At 37.4% G+C, this 20,790-nt stretch overlaps 1 protein-coding gene and 1 long non-coding RNA gene across 2 annotated transcripts in view; one reads left to right on the forward strand and one right to left on the reverse strand.

Annotated features, from left to right (window-relative positions):
* Positions 1 to 17,883, reverse strand: part of LOC131489606 (patched domain-containing protein 3-like) — a 38,651-nt gene extending 20,768 nt beyond the window's left edge. Inside the window, 1 exon segment of the mRNA XM_058691615.1 lies at positions 17,764 to 17,883. Coding sequence (XP_058547598.1) covers positions 17,764 to 17,883 — 120 coding nt within the window.
* On the forward strand, positions 466 to 16,466 carry LOC131490454 (uncharacterized). The gene is made up of 2 exons (XR_009251104.1): positions 466 to 4,224; positions 15,934 to 16,466. It is a non-coding gene; the product is annotated as an uncharacterized LOC131490454 (long non-coding RNA).
* Positions 17,884 to 20,790: the final 2,907 nt, after the last annotated feature.

The raw sequence follows: 20,790 nt of genomic DNA on the forward strand, positions 1-20,790 counted from the left end.
TTGAGTTCATCGCTGGTGTGCTATAAAGCTAGTGGCTTCTGTATCACATTTAAAGTCTGTAGATAGAGGAACTGACCTGAGAATTCCATTTGTTGAACCATGTCTACATTATGGAGAGAATGGCTCAGCTGTTCTCCTAAACATTTAAGAGGAAATGGTAGGGTGAAGGTGTTCACAAGTACTCTATAATGTACACATCCAAACACAGGGCCTCTTCCTGCCCATCTTTATAAGGTATTTCTCTAGCACAACATCAGTGTGTGTTTTTCACCTCAAAACACAAGTACATTTCTACAATTTCTCCTAAATCAGGCACTGTGAAGTGCGAATAAATTCTATAGTAAAATATGTACCCTGGGATTTGATTTTATCTAGTTTCTTATAGATTATTGATTCCAGATTATTTTATTAATCTTGTTATCTAGATTAGTAATGTTTGTGCGGGTCTAGAATGTCAATCAAAAATACCACTATTAGTTATTTTCCACCAGTTTTCCTGTATCATTTCATAAAAGGAATGTAGCATTTCCTAAATGAGCTCATTGCCTATTTTTGAGTTATAAAAGCCTGAAAGGCTCTGAAAGATTGTTTTCAGAACTGTACATTTCTCCAGGTGAAGCTGTCACATGGCCTAGAAGTGACATGGCTTCTAATTAAGGAAGTCTCTAAAGGCTCTTCCTTTCAATTCAGGAAGACCCTCTGGCCTTCAATTTGAGAATGGTGTCTACTGTGTCAGGATAGGATTCTCCATACTTCAGAAAATGCCTTTTGTATGAGGAGAGGATGGGTATTGGGAATTCAAGAATATAGTTTAGAACTTAAAATTTTATCTAGTCTACTTCTTATCCACCTTCAGTCTAGATAAAATGAAGCAGACAAAGCATTCCTTTTATCTTCTATCACCATGTAGATTCCATTTGCTTCTGTTCCCCAGTCCTTCTCAAGCAGCCCCTGTGCTCCATTTTTTTTCTCTTCTCCTCCCTTCTTTTTTGCTTCCCACCCCTTCTCCTTTTCTAATACCTATTCTCTCACATTAGCCAAACTGAGTTTGATACAAATAAAGGGAATTTTATTTTTTATTAAAAATTTTGCCCATTAATATTTATAAGATGTTTTTGTTTTAACTGTGTATTTTAGTTATATGATAATCTGTTTCCTACACTTGACCATGAGCTCCTCAGAGAAGCTCTGTCTCATTCATCCCTGCCTACTCAGAGGTACTCAGAGGACACTCAAATGTTAGTCATAACTTAGGTGGTCCTGTTTATCTTTCCATAACTCTAGAAATTATCTAATTCAAATATGGCAGACATCATGGCTGAAATGTATTCTGTAGATCCCATAGGGTCTGCTCAGATGCCTGTGTTCTCACTGAGACATGAGGTATCTTTTTGCATCTTTTCCCCTGCCCTATCTTAAGCTTTTTGCCATTTCCTTTTTTCGTTGTTCAAATTAACACAGTATAGCTGTTTCTCCTAACTTGTATAATAATCTGTCACAGAGCATTATGGGGTCACTCAGTTTTCCTTTTCTAAACTGAAATGTAAAGATTTAATAAATTGATTGGTCATTGAGAAGAAGCTCTAAAACTGAAACACGAGTAATTAAGAAAGAAACTGAAGAAAAGGCAGCAGAAAGAACTGACCATGAATGTAGTGTTGCAGACAAAACATATTGTTAAGGTGCATGTACATATTATGGTAGGGTGGTAGGCTCTTATATTGATGGTCTCCAATGAATCATGGCTCCCAGAATTTATGATTTGTCATGGTTCCCTCCCACATTGACTCTGGGTTTGGCTATGTGACTTACTTGGTCCAATGGGACATTAGCAACTGTGACACAGCCGAAGGTCGATAAGTTCTTGTACATTGAAATTGGCTTGGAAGCAAGAGAGCTCAGGTTTTTATGGACTTGGGGTTCATAATGCTGATGGTAAAACTCTTTGAAGTAGTTACTTTATCATTGGCTTTCATTAAGTTTCTAAAAAATTTTTTAATTTTATTTTAGAGAGAAAACTCAGGGGAGGGGGCAGAGGAAGAGAGAGAGGGAGGGAGAGAGAGAGAGAGAGAGAGAGAGAGAGAGAGAGAGAGAGAGAATCTTAAGCAGTCTCTTTGCTCAGTGTGGAGCCTGATGTGGGGCTCAATCCCACGACCCTGGGATCATGACCTGAGCGGAAATCAAGAGTTAGATGCTCACCGGACTGAGCCACTCAGGTGCCCTTAAATTCCTTTTTATATAATAAGATGAATTTCTCCTTTTCTGTAGTATAGCAATACCTAAAAAGATGGCTCAGGAAACAGCAGAAGACAAGTTGGAAAATGCTGGAGAAAAGAAAAATAGAGATTTCCTTAATGGAAGTGTTGGAATTTGGGAGAACACATTAAACAGAAGAGGAAAAAGGAGATCTTGAAGGTCACGCTCAACATATGGAAAGGATAAAATAGCAACAACAACCAGACTGGACAGCTTATGGAGTAGGACTTTAAAAGGAGGGAAATAATTTAGTAACTAATTGGCTGGAGAGAGTGACTAGAGTCTTAAAAAGAATCTAACAGGTGGGGTGCCTGGGTGGCTCAGCTGGTTAAGCATCTGACTTCAGCTCAGGTCATGATAAACATTAAAAAAACGTTAAATAAACAGAAGTAAACATTAAAAGCATTTTTAAAGTCCCATTCAATGGTGAAAATATTTCTAATAATAATAGCCCTTATTGAATTTCACGTGTTTTAAATAATTTCACACATATTAAATAATTTAATCCTAAGAACTCCACGAGCGAAGTACTATCTTCTCCCTTTGACAAGTGGAAAATGTGACTGAGAGAAGCTAAGTAAACTTTCCCAAAATCACACAGGTAGTAAGAGGTAGAGCTGGGATAGGAACCCAGGCACAATGGCCTCAAAGTCCATACTTTTAACTAGCATGCCATAATGCCTTGAAAATTATCCAGTACCGCTGAACTTCCATTGCCTGTGTAGACCATGTACTCCTGGATTGAGTGTGGATTCTGTCTAGTCCTATTTGAGCAGAATCTGTGTAGGCCCTAGAATCTATGTCCTAGGGACGCTTTACCCTGAGGTCCCCACATCCGTTTCAGTTGTAGAATCATCCTCAGCAGATTTCTGAACAGAATCTGTTATTCACACTACTGAAGTATTTACCCCTTGAGCCTAGTGAGGACTAATCCTACTGCCATGTTCTCTCTTGCAAAAAACTAACCCTTTTCAGCTTTTGGATTTTCTATACTCTAAGAACTTACTTCACATGAATGGGATGGAACTCTTTCCTCTGTCACACCGATTTCTGTGGTGGAGATCCATGGCAAAACTACCCACTCTTCCAGGCTACATTTCTTCTACTCTTTTCAGGAAGGTTCCCTTAGTTTTATAAATCCTATCCTGACCCTCACAGTGATTCCTTTCCTTCTCAAAAACCTGCAAGCAGCCCTGTTTGGTGGAACTGGCTGCTCTCTCTTTATTACTTCCCCTTGATTTAGGGCTCAGACATTGGTTTTTTCCCTAACAGATTCTATTTTTGTTTTGGGAAGGCTCCCACAGGCAGAAATATGAAGCCAAGGAGTTATTGAATTATCAAACCACCAACTGTTCACCTAACCTTGCCCACCTTCACCTCCATTGGATGAATTCATTCTCTCCCATTACCCCACATGGACTTAGGGTCAATCACTTTGGTCCTCCCTCATTCATTTTAGTGTTTCTCCTTTTTCTGTGCTTCTCTTCTGAGATTTAACTCTAGAAATTCTTGGTTCCCTAGGGCTCAGGAGATACAAAAATCTTTACCTGGACACTGACTTAATAATACGTGAAGGCATCTATTCTAATTGCCCAAGTTCTTGACTTAAAAGTCTATTCAGTTTTTCTGTAACCACTTTGACTAGCTTTCCTGTCCTTAAAGGGAATATCTCCAAGAGCACCTGCAGTTACTCAGTTATCTCCTGGGCTTGTGCTCCCTCTGGGAACATTACTCTAGTTTCCTCTGTTAGATTTAAAAAAATTTTTTTTTTCATGTTTATTTTTGAGAGAGAGAGAGAGACAGAGCACGAGTGGGTGAGAAGCAGAGGTGGGGTGGGGGGACACAGAATCTGAAGCAGGCTCCAGATTCTGAGCTGTCAGCAAAGAGCCCTATGTGGGGCTTGAACCCACGAGCTGGGAGATCATGACCTGAGCTGAACTTGGACTCTCAACTGACGGAGCCACCCAGGTGCCCCAATGAGTTAAACTTTTTATCAAATCATGTGTGTTAATCTATTGGGAAGATCATGTGGAGTCTCTCCTTCCTTTATGTATGTGGCAAATAGTATTACTATTCTTTAATCCTAAAAAATGCTTTAAAACCCTAAGTTTCAGAATATAATGTGGATTCATAATAGTAAGACTATCAGCACAGACATCATGTTGCCATTCTAATACAATCAGGCTTGAAATAAGAAGCAGTAAAGCATACATACACCAAATACAGAACTTTTTCATCTGAATTCTCTCCTGCTAGAGTGAGTTAGTGAAAGAGGTAATTAGATCTGTGGCAGAAGGTCAGCTTGCCCAAGAAGCCAGAATAAACCTCATTCAGGAAGAATATTGAGAATTTTGCCAAGCAAAGAAAGAGGCCCATACATACTTACAGAAAAAAAGAAGCCTCGCTCTCCTGGATCTTCAAATAATTATGGAATATAAAATACTCTCTTCCTGAAAATGGCTTTGTCTCCTGCGAATATTTTACCTTCTTTTCAACATTAACATCTAATTGTCTATGTCACCCAGTGTTCTAGTTGATGAGGATTGTGTAGATATTTCACATATGTGTAAAATGGTTTCTCATAATTAATTAAAGTTGCATTAAGTAAAGTGTAATTAAGCCACATGGCAAAAAGGTTTTTCAGTAATGAATAGAGAGTGAATGGTTGCTCTGTAAAAAAAAAAAAGAATATAATGTGGATTCAATTAACTAAAGTTTCTATATAGCATGGTTGCATTCATGTTTATAGGTGAGATTGGCCTATAATTTTCTTATATTGTCTGATTTGGATAACAATGTTATACCAGCCTTATAAGGGTAGCTTTCTTTTTCTCTTCTCTGCAAGGGTTTATGTAAGATAGAAATGATCTGTTTCTTTTTTCTCCTTTTCTTTATTTTACTATATTTTCCCATCATGATAAGTGTACTCTTTGATTCCCATCACCCATTCCTGCCATCCCTCATCCAGCCACCTCCCCTTTAGTAACCATTAGTTTGTTCTCTCTAGTTAAGAGTCTGTTTCTTGGTTTCTCTCTCCCTTTTTTTCCTTTGGTGGTTTATTTTGTGTCTAAAATTCCACATATGAATGAAATCATATGGTATTTATCTTTCTCTGACTTACTTATTTTGCTTAGCATTATACTCTCTAGCTTCATCCATGTCATTGCAAATGGCAAGATTTCATTTTTTTATAACTGAATAATATTTCATACACACACACCACATCTTCTTTACCCATTAATCTATTGATGGACACTTGGGCTGCTTCCATAGTTTGGCTATTGTAAATAATGCTACAATAAATATTTGGATGCATGTATCCCTTAGAATTAGTGTTTTATATTTTGGGGGTAAATACCCAGCAGTACAATTACTGGATCATATGGTAGTTCTATTTTTAATTTGTTGAGGAACCTCCATACTATTTTGCACAGTGGCTGCACCAGTTTGCATTCTCACCAGCCATACAAGAGTGTTCCTTTTTCTCCACATCATCACCAACACTTGTTGTTACTTGTGTTTTGGATTTTAGCCATTCTGACAGGTGCGTGGTGATATCTCATTGTAGTTTTGATTTGCATTTCCCTGATAATGAGTGATACTGAGCATCTTTTCCTGTGTCTGTTGGCCATCTGGATGCCTTCTTTGGAGAAATGTCTGTTCATGTCTTCTGTCCATTTTTAAATTGGATTATTCATTTTTGGGGTATTGAGTTGTATCAGTTCCTTATACATTTTGGATACTAACCCTTTATCAGATATGTCATTTGCAAATATCTTCTCTCATTCCATAGGTTGCCTTTTAGTTTTGTTGATTGTTTCCTTCATTGTGCTGAAACTTTTTTATGTTGATGTAGTCCCAATAGTTTATTTTTACTTTTAGTTTCCTTGCCTCAGGAGACATACCTAGAAAAATGTTGCTACAGCCAATGTCAGAGAAGTACTGCCTTTCAGATTTTTCCAAGGATTTTTATGATTTTGGGTCTCACATGTAGGTGAGAATTTATTTATTTATTTATTTATTTATTTATTTATTTATATTTAATTTTGTTTCTAGGTTTAATTTATTAGAACCATTAGAGGTATTTTAAGTATTATGGAAAGCTTTTTTTTTTTTTTAATTTACATCCAGGTTAGTTAGCATATAGTGCAACAATGATTTCAGGAGTAGATTCCTTAATGCCCCTTACCCTTTTAGCACATCCCCCCCCTCCCACAACCCCTCCAGTAACCCTCTATTTGTTCTCCATATTTAAGAGTCTCTTCTGTATTGTCCCCCTCCCTGTTTTTATGTTACTTTGCTTCCCTTCCCTTGTGTTCATCTGTTTTGTCTCTTAAAGTCCTCATATGAGTGAAGTAATATGATTTTTGTCTTTCTCCAACTGACTAATTTCACTTAGCATAATACCCTCTAGTTCCATCCACATTGTTGCAAATGGCAAGATTTCACTCTTTTTGATTGACAAGTAATACTCCGTTGTACATATATATACCACATCTTCTTTATCCACTCATCTGTTGATGGACATTTGGGCTCTTTCCATACTTTGGCTATTGTCGATAGTGCCGCTATAAACATTGGGGTGCATGTGCCCCTTTGAAACAGCATACCTGTATCCCTTGGATAAATACCTAATAGTGCAACTGCTGGGTCATAGGGTAGTTCTATTTTTAATTTTTTTTAATGTTTATTTATTTTTGGGACAGAGAGAGACAGAGCATGAATGGGGGAGGGGCAGAGAGAGAGGGAGACACAGAATCAGAAGCAGGCTCCAGGCTCTGAGCCATCAGCCCAGAGCCCGACACAGGGTTCGAACTCACGGACCGCGAGATTGTGACCTGAGCTGAAGTCGGACGCTTAACCGACTGAGCCACCCAGGCGCCCCTATTTTTAATTTTTTGAGGAACCTCCATACTGTTTTCCAGAGCGGCTGCACCAGTTTGCATTCGTCTGCAGTGCAAAAGAGATCCTCTCTCTCTGCATCCTCGTCAGCCTCTGTTGTTGCCTGAGTTGTTAATGTTAGTCATTCTGACAGGTGTGAGGTAGTATCTCATTGTGGGTTTGGTTTGTATTTCCCTGATAACGAATGATGTTGAGCATTTTTTCATCACATTTAGATCTTTATTCCATTTTGGGTTTATTTTTGTGTATTAAATAGTCCAGTTTCATTTTTTTGTATGTAGGTGTCCAGTTTCCCCAGCACTATTTATTGAAGATACTGTCTTTTCCCCATTATGTAGTCATTCCTCCTTTGTCGAAGATTGACCATATAACTGTGGATTTATTTTTGAATTTTCTACTCTACTCCACTGATCTCCATGTCTCTTTATATGACAGAACCATACTGTTTTAATTACTACCACTTTGGAATATAACTGGAAATCTTGAATTGTGATACCTCTAGTCTTGTTTTTTTTTTTCAAGATTGCTTTGACTATTCAAGGTCTTGTGGTTCCTTACAAATTTTAGGATTGTTTGTTCTAGTTCTGTGAAAAGTGCTGTTGGTATTTTGATAGGGATTGCATTAAATCTGTAGATTTCTTTGGGTAGTTTAGACATTTTAAGAATATTTTTTTCTTCCAACACATAAGCATGGAATGTCTTTCCATTTCTTTGTGTCATCTTGAATTTCTTTCATCAGTGTTTTATAGTTTTCAGAATACAGGCTTTTCACCTGTTTGATTAGGTTTATTCTTAGGTATTATTTTTGGTACAAACGTAAATGGGATTGTTTTTTTTTTAATTTTTTTAATGTTTATTTATTTTTTAGAGAGACAGAGACAGGATGTGAGTGGGTTAGGGGCAGAGAGAGAGGGAGACACAGAGTCTGAAGCAGGCTCCAGGCTCTGAGCTGTCAGCACAGAGCCTGACGTGGGGCTCGAACTCACGGACTGTGAGATCATGACCTGAGCCGAAGTCGGACGCTCAACTGACTGAGCCACCCAGGCGCCCCTGGGATTGTTTCTTAATTTCACTTTCTCCTGCTTCATTATTAGTGTATAGGATTTCTTTACATTGATTTTGAATCCTGCAAATTTACTGAATTCATTTATCAGTTCTAGTAAGTAGTTTTTTTTGTGTAGTCTTTAGGGTTTTTGTATATATATTATCATGTCATCTATAAATAGAGTTTTACTTCTTCCTTACCAGTTGGGATGCCTTTTATTTCTCTGTGTTGTTTAATTGCTATGCTCGAACTTCCAGTACTATTTTGAATAGAAGTAGTGAGAGTGGACTTCCTTGTCTTGTTCCTGACCTTAGGAGAAAAGCTTTCAGTGTTTGACCATTGAGTATGATTTTGGCTGTGGATATTTCAGATCAGGGCTTTATTATGTTGAGGTATGTTCCCTGTAGACTTGCTTTGCAAAAGGTTTTTATCATGAATGGATACTATACTTTTTGAATGGTTTTTCTTCATATATTAAAATGATCATATGGTTTTTATCTTTTCTTTTGCTGATCTGACATACCACATTGATTGTTCTTCCTTTTATCCTGGGAATAAAATCTCCTTGATCATGGTGTATGATTTTTTTTAATGTATTGTTGGATTTGGTTTGCTAATATTTTGTTGAGGGCTTTTACATGCATATTCATGAGAGATATGGCCTGTAGTTCTCTTTTTCTGTAGTGTCTTTATCTTGTTTTGTATCAGAGTGATACTTGCCTCATCAAAATGAATTTGGAAGTTTTCCTTCCTTTTCTATTTTTTGGAATAGTTTGAGAAGAATAGGTATTGACCTTCTTTACATGTTTGATAGAATTCGCCTCTGAAGCTCTCTGGTCCTGGACTTTTGTTTTGGGGGATTTTTTTTTTTATTACTGATTCAGTTTCATTGCTGATAATTGGTCTGTTCAAATTATCTATTTCTTCTTGTTTCAGTTTTAGTAATTTATATGTTTCTAGGAATTTATCCATTTCTTCTAGGTTTTCCAATTTGTTAGCATATAGGTTTTCATAATATTTTGTTACAGTTATTTCTATTTCTGTGGTGTTGGTTGTTATTTCTCCTCTTTCATTAATGATTTTGTTTATTTGGGTCCTCACTTTTTTAAAATTTTATTTTATTCTTTTTTTATGAGTCTGGCTAGAGGTATATCGATTTTGTTGATCTATAAAAAAAAAACAAAAACAGCTCCTGGTTTCATTGATCACTTCTACTCGTTTTTTTTTTGTTTGTTTTGTTTTTTGTTTTTTGTTTTTTTTTAGTTTCTTTGTCATTTATTTCTTAAAAATCTTTTTAAAGGATTTTATATTTTAATTAATCTCTATACCAATCTTGGGGCTTGAACTCACAACCCTGAGATCAAGAGTCACACACTTTTCTGATTCAGCCAGCCAGGCACCACTTTAATATTTATTTCTGCTCTAATCTTTATTATTCCCTTCCTTTACCTGGGTTTGGGTTTTGTTTGTTCTTCTTTTTCTAGCCACTTTAGGTGCAAGGTTAGGGTGTTTATTTGAGTTGTTTCTTGCTTCTTGATATAGACGTATATGGCTGTAAACTTCCCTCTTAGAGCCATTTTTGCTGTATCCCAAAGATATCGGACCATTGCATTTTGATTTTCATTTGTTTCTATGTCATGTTTTATTTTTTCTTTGATTTCTTGGTAGACCCATTTCTTACTTAGTAGCATGTTATTTAACCTCCATGTATTTTTGCTCTTTCCGGATTTTTTCTTGTGGTTAATTTCTAGTTTTGTAGTGTTGTGGTCAGAAAAGATGCCTGATATTTTTGAATTTGTTGAGGCTTGTTTTGTGGCCTAATATGTGTTCTATTCTGGAGAATGTTCTGTGTGCACTTGAAAAGTATGTGTATTCTGCTGTTTTAGGATGTAATGTTCTGAATATATCTGTTAAATCCATCTGGTCCAGTGTGTCATTCAAAGCCACTGTTTCCTTGTTGATTTTCTCTTTTGATTATCCATCCATCGATGTAAGTGGGGGGTGTTAAAATTCCTTACAATTACTGTATTACTATCGATTATTTCCTTTATGTTTTTTATTAGCTGATTTATGTATTTGAATGCATAAATACTTACAATTGTTATATCCTCTTGTTGGATTGTCCCCTTTATTATACAATGTTTTTGTCTCTTGTTACAGTTTTTTTTTTAAGTCAATTTTGTCTGATGTAAGTATTACTACTCCAGGTTTCTTTTGACTTCCATTTGCATGACAAATGTTTCTCCATCCCCTCACTTTGGATCTGCAGATGATTTTGGTCTGAAATGAGTCTTGTAGGCAGCATATAGATGGATCTCTGTCACCCTATGTCATTTGATTGGACCATTTAGTCCATTTACATTCAAAGTAATTATTGATAGATATGTACTGATTGCCATTTTGTTAAGTGTTTTGTGGTTGTTTCCATAGATTTTCTCCGATTTTTTCTTCTCTTGCTCTCTTTCATGGTTTGTTGGCTTTCTTTAGTGATATATTTGGATTCCTACTCTTTATTTGCAGATCTATTACTGGGTTTTGATTCTTGGTTTGTATATAACATCTTCTGTATATAGCAGTCTATATTAAGTTGATGGTCACTTAAGTTTAAACCCATTCTTTTTTTTTTTCCCCAAGGGTAGAATTTAGTGATTCATCACTTACATACAATATCCAGTACTCATCACAAGTGCCCTCCTTAATACCCATCACCCATTTAGCCTATCTGCCACCCACCTCCCTCCATCTTTTTCTCTATAGTTGAGAGTCTCTTATGGTTTGCCTCTTTCTCCACCCCCTTCCCCTATGTTCAGCTTTTTTGTTTCTTAACTTCCACATACGAGTGAAATCATACAATATGTGTTTTTCTCTGATTTGATTTGCTTAGCATAATACACTTTAGCTTCATCCATGTATCCACATTGTTGCATATGGCAAGATTTCATTCTTTTTTAGAATTTTTTATTACATTTTTTTAACTGTTTATTTATGTTTAAATTTTTTTTAAGTTTACTTATTTTTCACAGAGAGAGAGAGAGAGAGAGAGAGCGCGCATGGGTGAGGGAGGGGCAGAGAGAGGGAGATACAGAATCTGAAGCAGGCTCCAGGCTCTGAGCTGTCAACACAGAGCCCAATATGGGGCTTCAACTCACAAACCATGAGATTATGACCTGAGCTGAAGTTAGATGCGTAACTGACTGAACCACCCAGGTCACCCAGATTGTTGACATTTTAATTACTATGTGTCTTGGTGTGGACATCCTTGGGTTGAATTTGTGGGAAGGATCTTTATGCCTTCTGAATCTGGATATCTATTTCCTTACCCAGATTAGGGAAGTTTTCAGCTATTATTTCTTCAAATAAAATTCTGCCCCCTTTTCTTCTTCTGAGAACACGATAATGCAAATGTTTTTATGCTTAATGGAATCGCTGAGTTCCCTAAGACTGTCCTCAATTTGCATAATTTTCTTTCCTCTCCTTCGCTCATTACTTTCCATTACTTCTGCCTTCTAGGTCATTAATTAATTCCTCTGCTTTACCTACCCTGTTATTTATTCTACCAAGTGTATTTTTATTTTCATTTATTGTGTTCTTGCCTTCTGATTGGCTGTTTATCTCTGTGTTAAGGGGTCTTACTGATGTCCTATGCTCTTTTCTCAAGTCCAGGGAGTATCTTTATAATCATTAAATTCTCTATCAGACATATTATTTATATCCAGTTTGCTTAGATATCTTACTGTGGTTTTGTTCTGTCCTTTCATTTGGGAGATATTTATTTGCCTTCTCACTTTTTCCTCTTCATTGTGTCTGTTCTTCCGTGTTAGGAAAATCAGCGACTTCTCTTACTCTTAACAATAATAGCCTTATGAAGAAGACGTACTGAAGTGCCCTGCAGTGCAGTGTCCCTTCTTCCCTAGGGCCTGGGGCTTTAGGGAATGCCTCCTATGTGTGTTGCCTATGTGCTCTTCTGTTGGGTCTTGGCCTCTTTTTTTCTTCAGTCCAGTTGTCTGCAAAGTCTGTCTTTGCCTATTGTGGGCAGTATTTGGTCCCCAGCAGGAGTGGGATGCATTTTAACAAGGTGTGCAGTTGTCTCCTTGCAAAATGAGATGTGCCCCTGCTGCTGCAGGAACCGAGGCCCTGCAAGACCTGTGGGTCCAGAGATGGGGTAGACAGGGTTTGGGCCGATCTTCTAGGGGAGGGGCCCTGCATGACTGGGAAGGGAAGATCTGGAGAGCTGAGGGGTTGGGGGCTTGGTGCAGACAAGTTATGTCGTATAAGCATAGCACTGTTCCCCACAGATGGCCGTTGTTTATGTTGGGGGCAGGGGAGGGAAATGGCATCTGCCTGCTCCTTTGTTCTTGGAGGGGTCTTTCCATGATCCTTGTCTCTCTGGGCCACACTCTGATATAAGCAAATCACTCTGCCTCCTGTCCACACCCTGTGTTTTTCAAACTGCTGGTTCTATGTTATATCTGCATGAGCTGTTGATTGTGCTCTCTCTCCCTGAGCCCAAGGCTGGAGCCTGCTAATTTTTAAAATTACAGGTTTTAAGACCCTCCTGGTTGTAAGAGCTCATGAAATTCGGCCTCTCTCTCTTTCAAAGGCAATGTTATGGGGATTTGTCCCCCTCATCGGTTGGCTCCACAGTGTGAGAGTCTGTTTTACAGACTTGTCTGCACCACCAGCTCCCTCTCCACCAAGTATGACTTTGGTATGTTTTGCTCCTAGACCATGTCTTCACTCTTCCAAACTTCTTCAATGTGGCCTCTTCTCTACCTGTAGTTGTGGAGTTTGTTCCGCTAGTCTTCAGGTCATTATCTGGGTTAGTTGCACTGCTGTGAGTATTGTCTAGTTGTATCCAGAGGGGGAAGCAAGCTTAGGGTCCTCCTACTCCCTCTTCACAACCAACCAGAAATAACCTGTTTCATGAAAGATTGATGAATCTCTCTTGTGACTTATCTGGGTCCTAGTGCCTTTAAGAGATTGAAATGTTTAACAACCAGTTCAATTTTATTGATACTATTGGGTGAATCAGGTTTTAAATTTCTTCTTCAGCCAACTTGAAAATTTTTCTAAAAATATGTTTATATTATTAATTTTTAAAATGTCATAACATTTTCATGTGTTTTTTTTTAATTAAAAAAATCTGTTCTTTATCTGTACTTATGGCCCTTTTCCATTCCTAATATTAATTTGTGCCTACTCTCTTTTTTCCTTAGGAAGGCTTTTAAATTTTTTTTGTTAACGTTTATTTATTTTTGAGACAGAGAGAGACAGAGCATGAACAGGGGAGGGGCAGAGAGAGAGGGAGACACAGAATCTGAAACAGGCTCCAGGCTCTGAGCTGTCAGCTCAGAGCCCAACGCGGGGCTCGAACTCACGGACCGCGAGATCATGACCTGAGCCGAAGTCGGCTGCTTAACCGACTGAGCCACCCAGGCGCCCCTAGGAAGGCTTTTAAAGCTTTTTTCTATTTGCCACTATTTTAAGAGAAGCAGGTTTTGATTTTGCAGCTTAACTCTATTTTAAAATTCTTTGATCATTGTTTATTTAATTTCTCCATTGCCTTTATTTCCTTCTTCCAACTTTTGAAATTCTTTTCTGACTTCTTAAGTCGACTGCTTTTTGTTTTATAATAAATGCATTTCAAACTATGAGTTTTCACTTAAGTACTTGGTTAATGACTCTATAGGTTTTGATAGATAGTGTTCTAAACATAAATTTTCAAAAGTTTACTAATTTCCTTAAAACTTATCCTATTTTATGTCATCTGTTTTTTAAAAATTTTTTATATACATTTATTTTTGATAGAGAGAGACAGAGCACAAGTGGGGGAGGGGCAGAGAGAGAAGGAGACACAGAATCTGAAGCAGGCTCCAGGCTCTGCACTGTCAGCTCAGAGCCCGATGTGGGGCTCCAACCCACAAACCGCGAGATCATGACCTGAACCGAAGTCGGAGGCTTAACTGACTGAGCCACCCAGGTGCCCCTTACGTTATCTGTTTACCAGGCTTTTATCCCCACTTGCTTTTTCTACTTTTATTCTTTGCTCCTTTTGTTTTTCTTAATTCTCATGGTTTCCTTTAAAAGGTGCTCTTAAATTTTTAACATGTAACTTAGTTTTACATTTCTCCATCAAGTTCTAAGGTTAATTATTAATTCTGTTCTCTTCCAAAAGCAACAAAAATATTTACAATTTTTTAAAGTGTAGGGGTGCCTGGGTGGCGCAGTCGGTTAAGCGTCCGACTTCAGCCAGGTCACGATCTCGCGGTCCGGTCCGTGAGTTCGAGCCCCGCGTCAGGCTCTGGGCTGATGGCTCGGAGCCTGGAGCCTGTTTCCGATTCTGTGTCTCCCTCTCTCTCTGCCCCTCCCCCGTTCATGCTCTGACTCTCTCTGTCCCAAAAATAAAAATAAAAAACGTTGAAAAAAAAATTAAAGTGTATTTATTTTGAGAGAGAGAGAGAGAGAGACAGAGACAGAGAGTGCACACGAGTGAGCATGAGTTAGGGAGGGGCAGAGCGGGAGGGAGAGAGAGAATCCCAAGCAGGCTCCTCTCTGTCAACACAGAGCCCAACATGGGGTTGATCTCACAAATTGCAAGATCATGACCTGAGCCAAAACCCAGAGTCAGATGCTTAACAGACTGAGTCAACCAGTTGCCCCAAATAATTTTTTAGGTCAAGTTGAAACACCTTGCCATCAGCTTTCCTCATTATCTAGAATTTTAATTCTGATTTTTCTAAATATATCCATGGAAATTATTGTGGTTATTTTTTTTCACACTCAGTACTTCATTTAGTTTAACTGTGTTTTTCAAATGTGAATTTCCTTCCCTCCTTCTTTGAATCAGTTTTATGGCTGATGTATATTCTTCAGTAGTGACATTTCTTCACAAATGTCAGTGAGGAGTAAACTCTTATTTTTTCAGAATTGAATACATGTTGAATTTTCTTTCTTCTTGAATGATACTTTATTATGTATAGAATTCTAGGTTATGAGTTCTTTAGGTACATAAGAGATATTTTCCCACTACCTTTTGGCATTTATTTTTGCTGATGATATCTCTGCTACTAAGCTGATTGCTGGTTGTTTTTTTTATTTTTTTGGTAGGTAATCTGACATTAAAAAAAAAAAGTAGAGGGGCATCTGGCTGGCTCAGTCAGTGGAGCATGTGACTCGTGATCTCAGGGCTGTAAGTTTGAGCCCAACGTGGGTATAGAGATTGCTTAAAAATAAAATCTTAAAAAAGAAAGAATAGAATTTATTTTTTAGAGTAATTTCGGGTCCACAGAAAAATTAAACAGAAGGTACAGCAATTTCTCATATGCCTCCTGCCCCTATACACATGTGTCTCCCTCATTATTAATACCCCCCCCAAAGAACTATAAAGAGTAAAAAGTGAATCTCCTCTTTTCCCTACACCATTGCCCTTTTCAACTTGCCAGTTTTCACTCTGTTTCATTGTTATCAGTTTGGTGTGCATCCTTCCTGAACTCTCTTTCTACACACACACACACACACACACACACACACACACACACAGTGTAACAGTGCATCTATATAATAATACAAATGTAAATACACATTCATATATATGTGATTGTGATAGTCAGTTCTATGCATTAATTTGGCTAGGCTATATAGTTCCAAGTTATTCCATCAACACTTACCTAGGTGTTGCTTTGAGGGTGTTTTGTAGATGTGATTAAAGTCCATAACCAGTTGATTTTAAGGAAGGAAGATTATCCTAGATAATCTGGGTGGACCTGATTCAGTTATTTAAAAGGTCGTGAGAACAGAAGACCTGCATCTTCCCTGAAAAAGAAATTCTGTCTAGAGGAAGCAGTTTCAGTTTGTGCCTGAGAGTTGCAGACAGTTCCCTTCCTGATGGCCTGCCCTATGATTTTCCGGCTTGCCTAGCCAGCCCTGATAATTGCATAAGCCAAGTCCTTGCAATAAATCTCTTATTATGTATTTCTTACTGATTCTGTTTCTCCAGTTGAGCCATGATTGACATATATATTTCTGTAACTTGCTTTTTCACTAATAAAATGTCTTAGAGACGGCATTATATTTAACTGCTGAATAATAGCATGTAATATGACTATAATGTGTCTCATCTGATCATCCTATTATTGGTGGGTATTTTAGTTGTTTAGATTCAAATTTAAATCAGATTCAAACTTATTTTCATTGGCTACTTTGGAAATTTGCTTTATTGACTTCTTGTATCCAGTATTACTATAATAAAATCTAATACAAATCAGGTTCTGCTCCTTTGCTGATAATTATTTTTCTCCTTTGAAGACTTTTAAGATATTATTCTTTTCCTGTAATATTTCATAAGAACATATTATTGGGGAGGAAAAAAATTTCCTCTTCCCTTCAATATTATTTGGCTGGTCTAATAATTAAATTACCATATGACAGATAAGCAGGAAAAAACAAATTTAATTACATATGTATGAGGAGCACCATGAAAATATGATACTCAGGGGCAAGCTGAGGAGTTGCTGCGTATAGACCATCTTGAGCTAAGGAATGGGATAGGAGCCTGGGGCTTCAGAGGGGAGGAGGTGATTCACAGCACAATAAGGAGAGCAGATTTTTGGTAATTAGGTGTTTGCCCTACCATACAGATATAGCATTCAGATAAAAAAAAAATATCTCTGATAACAGCTGTTTTTCTGGGCCAGATTCCCATCTAAATTCTTTTAGGTAGTCAAAGGAACACTAAAAGCTTTTCCTGAGTTTTCTGGGTCTTGACTGTTTTCAGCTTAAAATTGTTCATGTGACAAAGTGACACTCTGGGGAGACTTGTTTGAACCCTTTTAATATCTATGGTCATTTTTCATCTTGCTTCATTTTTAATAGTTCCTTTAAATCTGGAGACTGACTTCTTTTGATGGTCTGTCATTACGTTTATTGTTTGTGTGCAGCCCTCTTTCTCCATCTTCTCTCCTTGGAACTCCAATTCGATGGATGCAAGACTTTCTGGGACGTTCTTCCAAGCCTTAACTTTTATTTCATATTTTCTACCCATTCATTCTGTTGGACTGCATTTAGGGCCAGGTAATCAGTTTGATCTTCCAGCTCACTAACAGGTTCTTTAGTTGTGTCCATTCTATCATTCAGCTGACATACTTTTTATTTTAATAATAATATATTTATTTTTAAGATCTACAATTGCAGTTTTATAATACCTGTTATCTTTTCATAGTTATGATGTTCTTCCATGGATATTGATTTCATTTTTATTAAAGCCTCAATTTGTTTGCTCTATTAAGCATTTTTCCCCTCCAGTATTAGTTCCATTAATGAAGTTTGGTACATCTCTTTTATGATACTGATTTTCCTCCTATATCTGGCAATTTTTGGTTTGGGTACCGTATTTGTCAAGCTCTGTCTCCAATGATGGGGAGAAGGAACAGGATATGTTACTGGATGAGGAACACTAGGCATTCGTTCCATAACCTTAGAGAGGAACGCTTTGTTCTGCTTGAGTGACACCATTCACACGGGACACTTCCCTGCATTCCCCCACCCTCCACCCCCCAGCTTACCTGTCCACAGTCACTTCTCCAACCTGGAGCAGATGCCTCAGCTGCTTGCTCCTTGACAATGAGTAAGAAGGTCTTTGCAGTAGGAGGAAATGGGTCCATGCATCTAGCATCTGCATCCATCTTCTCTGAGTTTAGAAACTTACAGAGCATCCAGTTGCACAGCAGTTCTTTCCTGTGTGTATTTTTGCCATGGGTTATCCCTCAGTCAGTCATCTCCTTTCTGTCTCTTAGAAATGCCTCAGAAAGTTTTGTTCTCTCTTGCTCTCCAGCACTGTTATAGATTTTGGTTTTTTTCCCTGTCATTTCTAGGGATTTGGGGTAAGAGGGAAGATGGAAGAGTGTAGGGGTGCCTGGGTAGCTCAGTAGGTTAAGCTTTTGACTCTTGATTTCAGGTCGGGTCATGATCTTACAGTTGTGGGATCGAGCCTCGTGTTGGGCTCCACTCTGAATGGGAGATTCTCTCCCTCTCCCTTTGCCGCTCCCCTGCCTTGTAATCTTGATTTTATCTCTTCACTGTATTGCCATTAAATATTTGGGAGGATTTAAGTTAATTTGCCAATTACTTTGGGAAAAACCATACGTTTTAAAAAAAATAATAGTAATTATTTGAGAATTAAAAATAAATGGTTGATTAGTAATCTAGCAATTAATTTTTTTAACAATACCCTATTCCCTTTTGTCAACCAAGTTCGCGCATAGCACCATTAAATTTGCTGAAAGTTACAAAGGAAAGAATATCAGGTGTCTTGTTATGGACAATGTAATAAAAGAAAGCTCTAAGGAAATGGTTAAAAAATTGTAAGATCAGAGGCTAAGGGAAAAGCCAAGGAGGAATAAGATGTGTGTTCATGTATATGTGTTCACACACTTTTATTAGGATGCCTCATTAAGAGAAAGAGTTTCTGGAGAGGTGATTTGGAATGCAAAATCACCATCACAGAAAATGGAGTATAAAATTTCAAAGCATTAATCAATGAGGAAATCTATTTTGGGAGTATGAAAACAGCAGGTATATTTCTGCTGTGATTTCCATTGATAATAGGAGCTATATTTAAAGACTGCGTGTACCCACTGACCTTAAATTCTTAAAAGAAGATGCGTGCTTGTGTTTTCTTGGTCAGGAGAGCCCTAATTCAAATGAGTTTCTACAATAAGGAAAGGTAATTCTTTGGCTGCTTCATCATGAGCCTCAGTTGACTCTTGGCCCAAGATTTAATTGGCTCTGGGTTCGTATTGATGCTCTGCATGTTTTTCCTATCAACCACTTTTGTTTGTGGATTTGATTTCTTCTTTCCCCCCTCTCTTTGTCTTTGCTTTTGGTTTTGGATTAAGACTGATATTTCTACTGTACGTGATCACTGTAATAGTGGCTTGTTTGATTTGCTAGGCATTTGGCTTTGTACCTGAAGCTTTAAATTGTGAGCTTCGTGTTGTTGTGCTAACAGCATAGTAAAGACAAAGAGGTCTTGGATTGTTCATCAGTGTCATTTTGGTACCCTAAGAATGTTTCTGGACATGTGGAATAAGTGTCCAAAACAAGATCATCAATGATGTCTCAGGGATACATCATAAGTATTTCTATGTATAATTCTCTTTTTATGCTGATGTTTAACAAATATTAAATGTATATTCGGGACCAAATATTATAGTCCAGCTTGGAAAAAAAAACCTTTCCTTGTATAGGCTGATGTAAAGTTTCTTTCTTTTTGTCTTCCATCCATTGTTAAGATTAAAGCACACTTACAAAAGCAAGCCCAACAATTACTGGCTACCACAATGGACATCTTTCAACTTACTAGAGTATATTGATAGATTCAGACACTTCAACTGCATAGTGATAATATATAACAAGAATGTGAATTCTATTTTGTTTCTTGCATCTTGAAGGGTGAAATCCTTATATTTGTTAACAGGACAGATTGAATTCTTAACTCTCTGTAACACAAAATTTAATAAAGGCACATTTTGTATGGTTCAAAACCATTTTCCTTATTACACTATAGATGATATGTACTCATTTGCTGCATAAAAGAGAAGAGATATCAGGATTGGGTAAGATTATTATCTTTCTTTGCTGTAACGTGTTTTTATACCAAGGAGAAATATGTGACATGTGAACTTTAGTTTTCTCTAATTGATCACATCTTACATCAGTTCACTCCTTTCTCACATTCCCTGCTCCATTCTGCAACATGGTATCGAGGAGTCAGGACATTTGTAGTTGAATTTCCAAAATACGATATTTGTCAGCAATAAATGCACATTAAGTGCTTTTTATCAAAGACTTCAAGTGATTGCATCATATTATCAATGTACAGTTGACATTTTTAATTCCTGTTGTAACAATGCATTTGAACTCAAATGTAGATGCTAAAGAAGAATAATCTCTAAGATTTCTTTTCCCTTCAGGAATGAGGGAAGGAAAGATTTCTCAGAGACTCTAGCCCACATATTATTAATGAAACAGTTAACACTGTATCAACTTAGCGTTGCTTCTTTTTTTTTAATTTCTTAAATGTTTTATTTTTTTATTTATTTTTTTATTTTATTTTATTTTTTTAATATATGAAATTTACTGTCAAATTGGTTCCCATACAACACCCAGTGCTCATCCCAAAAGGTGCCCTCCTCAATACCCATCACCCACCCTGCCCTCCCTCCCACCCCCCATCAACCCTCAGTTTGTTCTCAGTTTTTAACAGTCTCTTATGCTTTGGCTCTCTCCCACTCTAACCTCTTTTTTTTTTTTCCCTTCCCCTCCCCCATGGGTTTCTGTTACGTTTCTCAGGATCCACATAAGAGTGAAACCATATGGTATCTGTCTTTCTCTGTATGGCTTATTTCACTTAGCATCACACTCTCCAGTTCCATCCACGTTGCTACAAAAGGCCATATTTCATTCTTTCTCATTGCCACGTAGTATTCCATTGTGTATATAAACCACAATTTCTTTATCCATTCATCAGTTGATGGACATTTAGGCTCTTTCCATAATTTGGCGATTGTTGAGAGTGCTGCTATAAACAT

This window comes from Neofelis nebulosa, chromosome 11 (assembly GCF_028018385.1).
Source record: "Neofelis nebulosa isolate mNeoNeb1 chromosome 11, mNeoNeb1.pri, whole genome shotgun sequence".
NCBI lineage: Eukaryota > Metazoa > Chordata > Mammalia > Carnivora > Felidae > Neofelis > Neofelis nebulosa.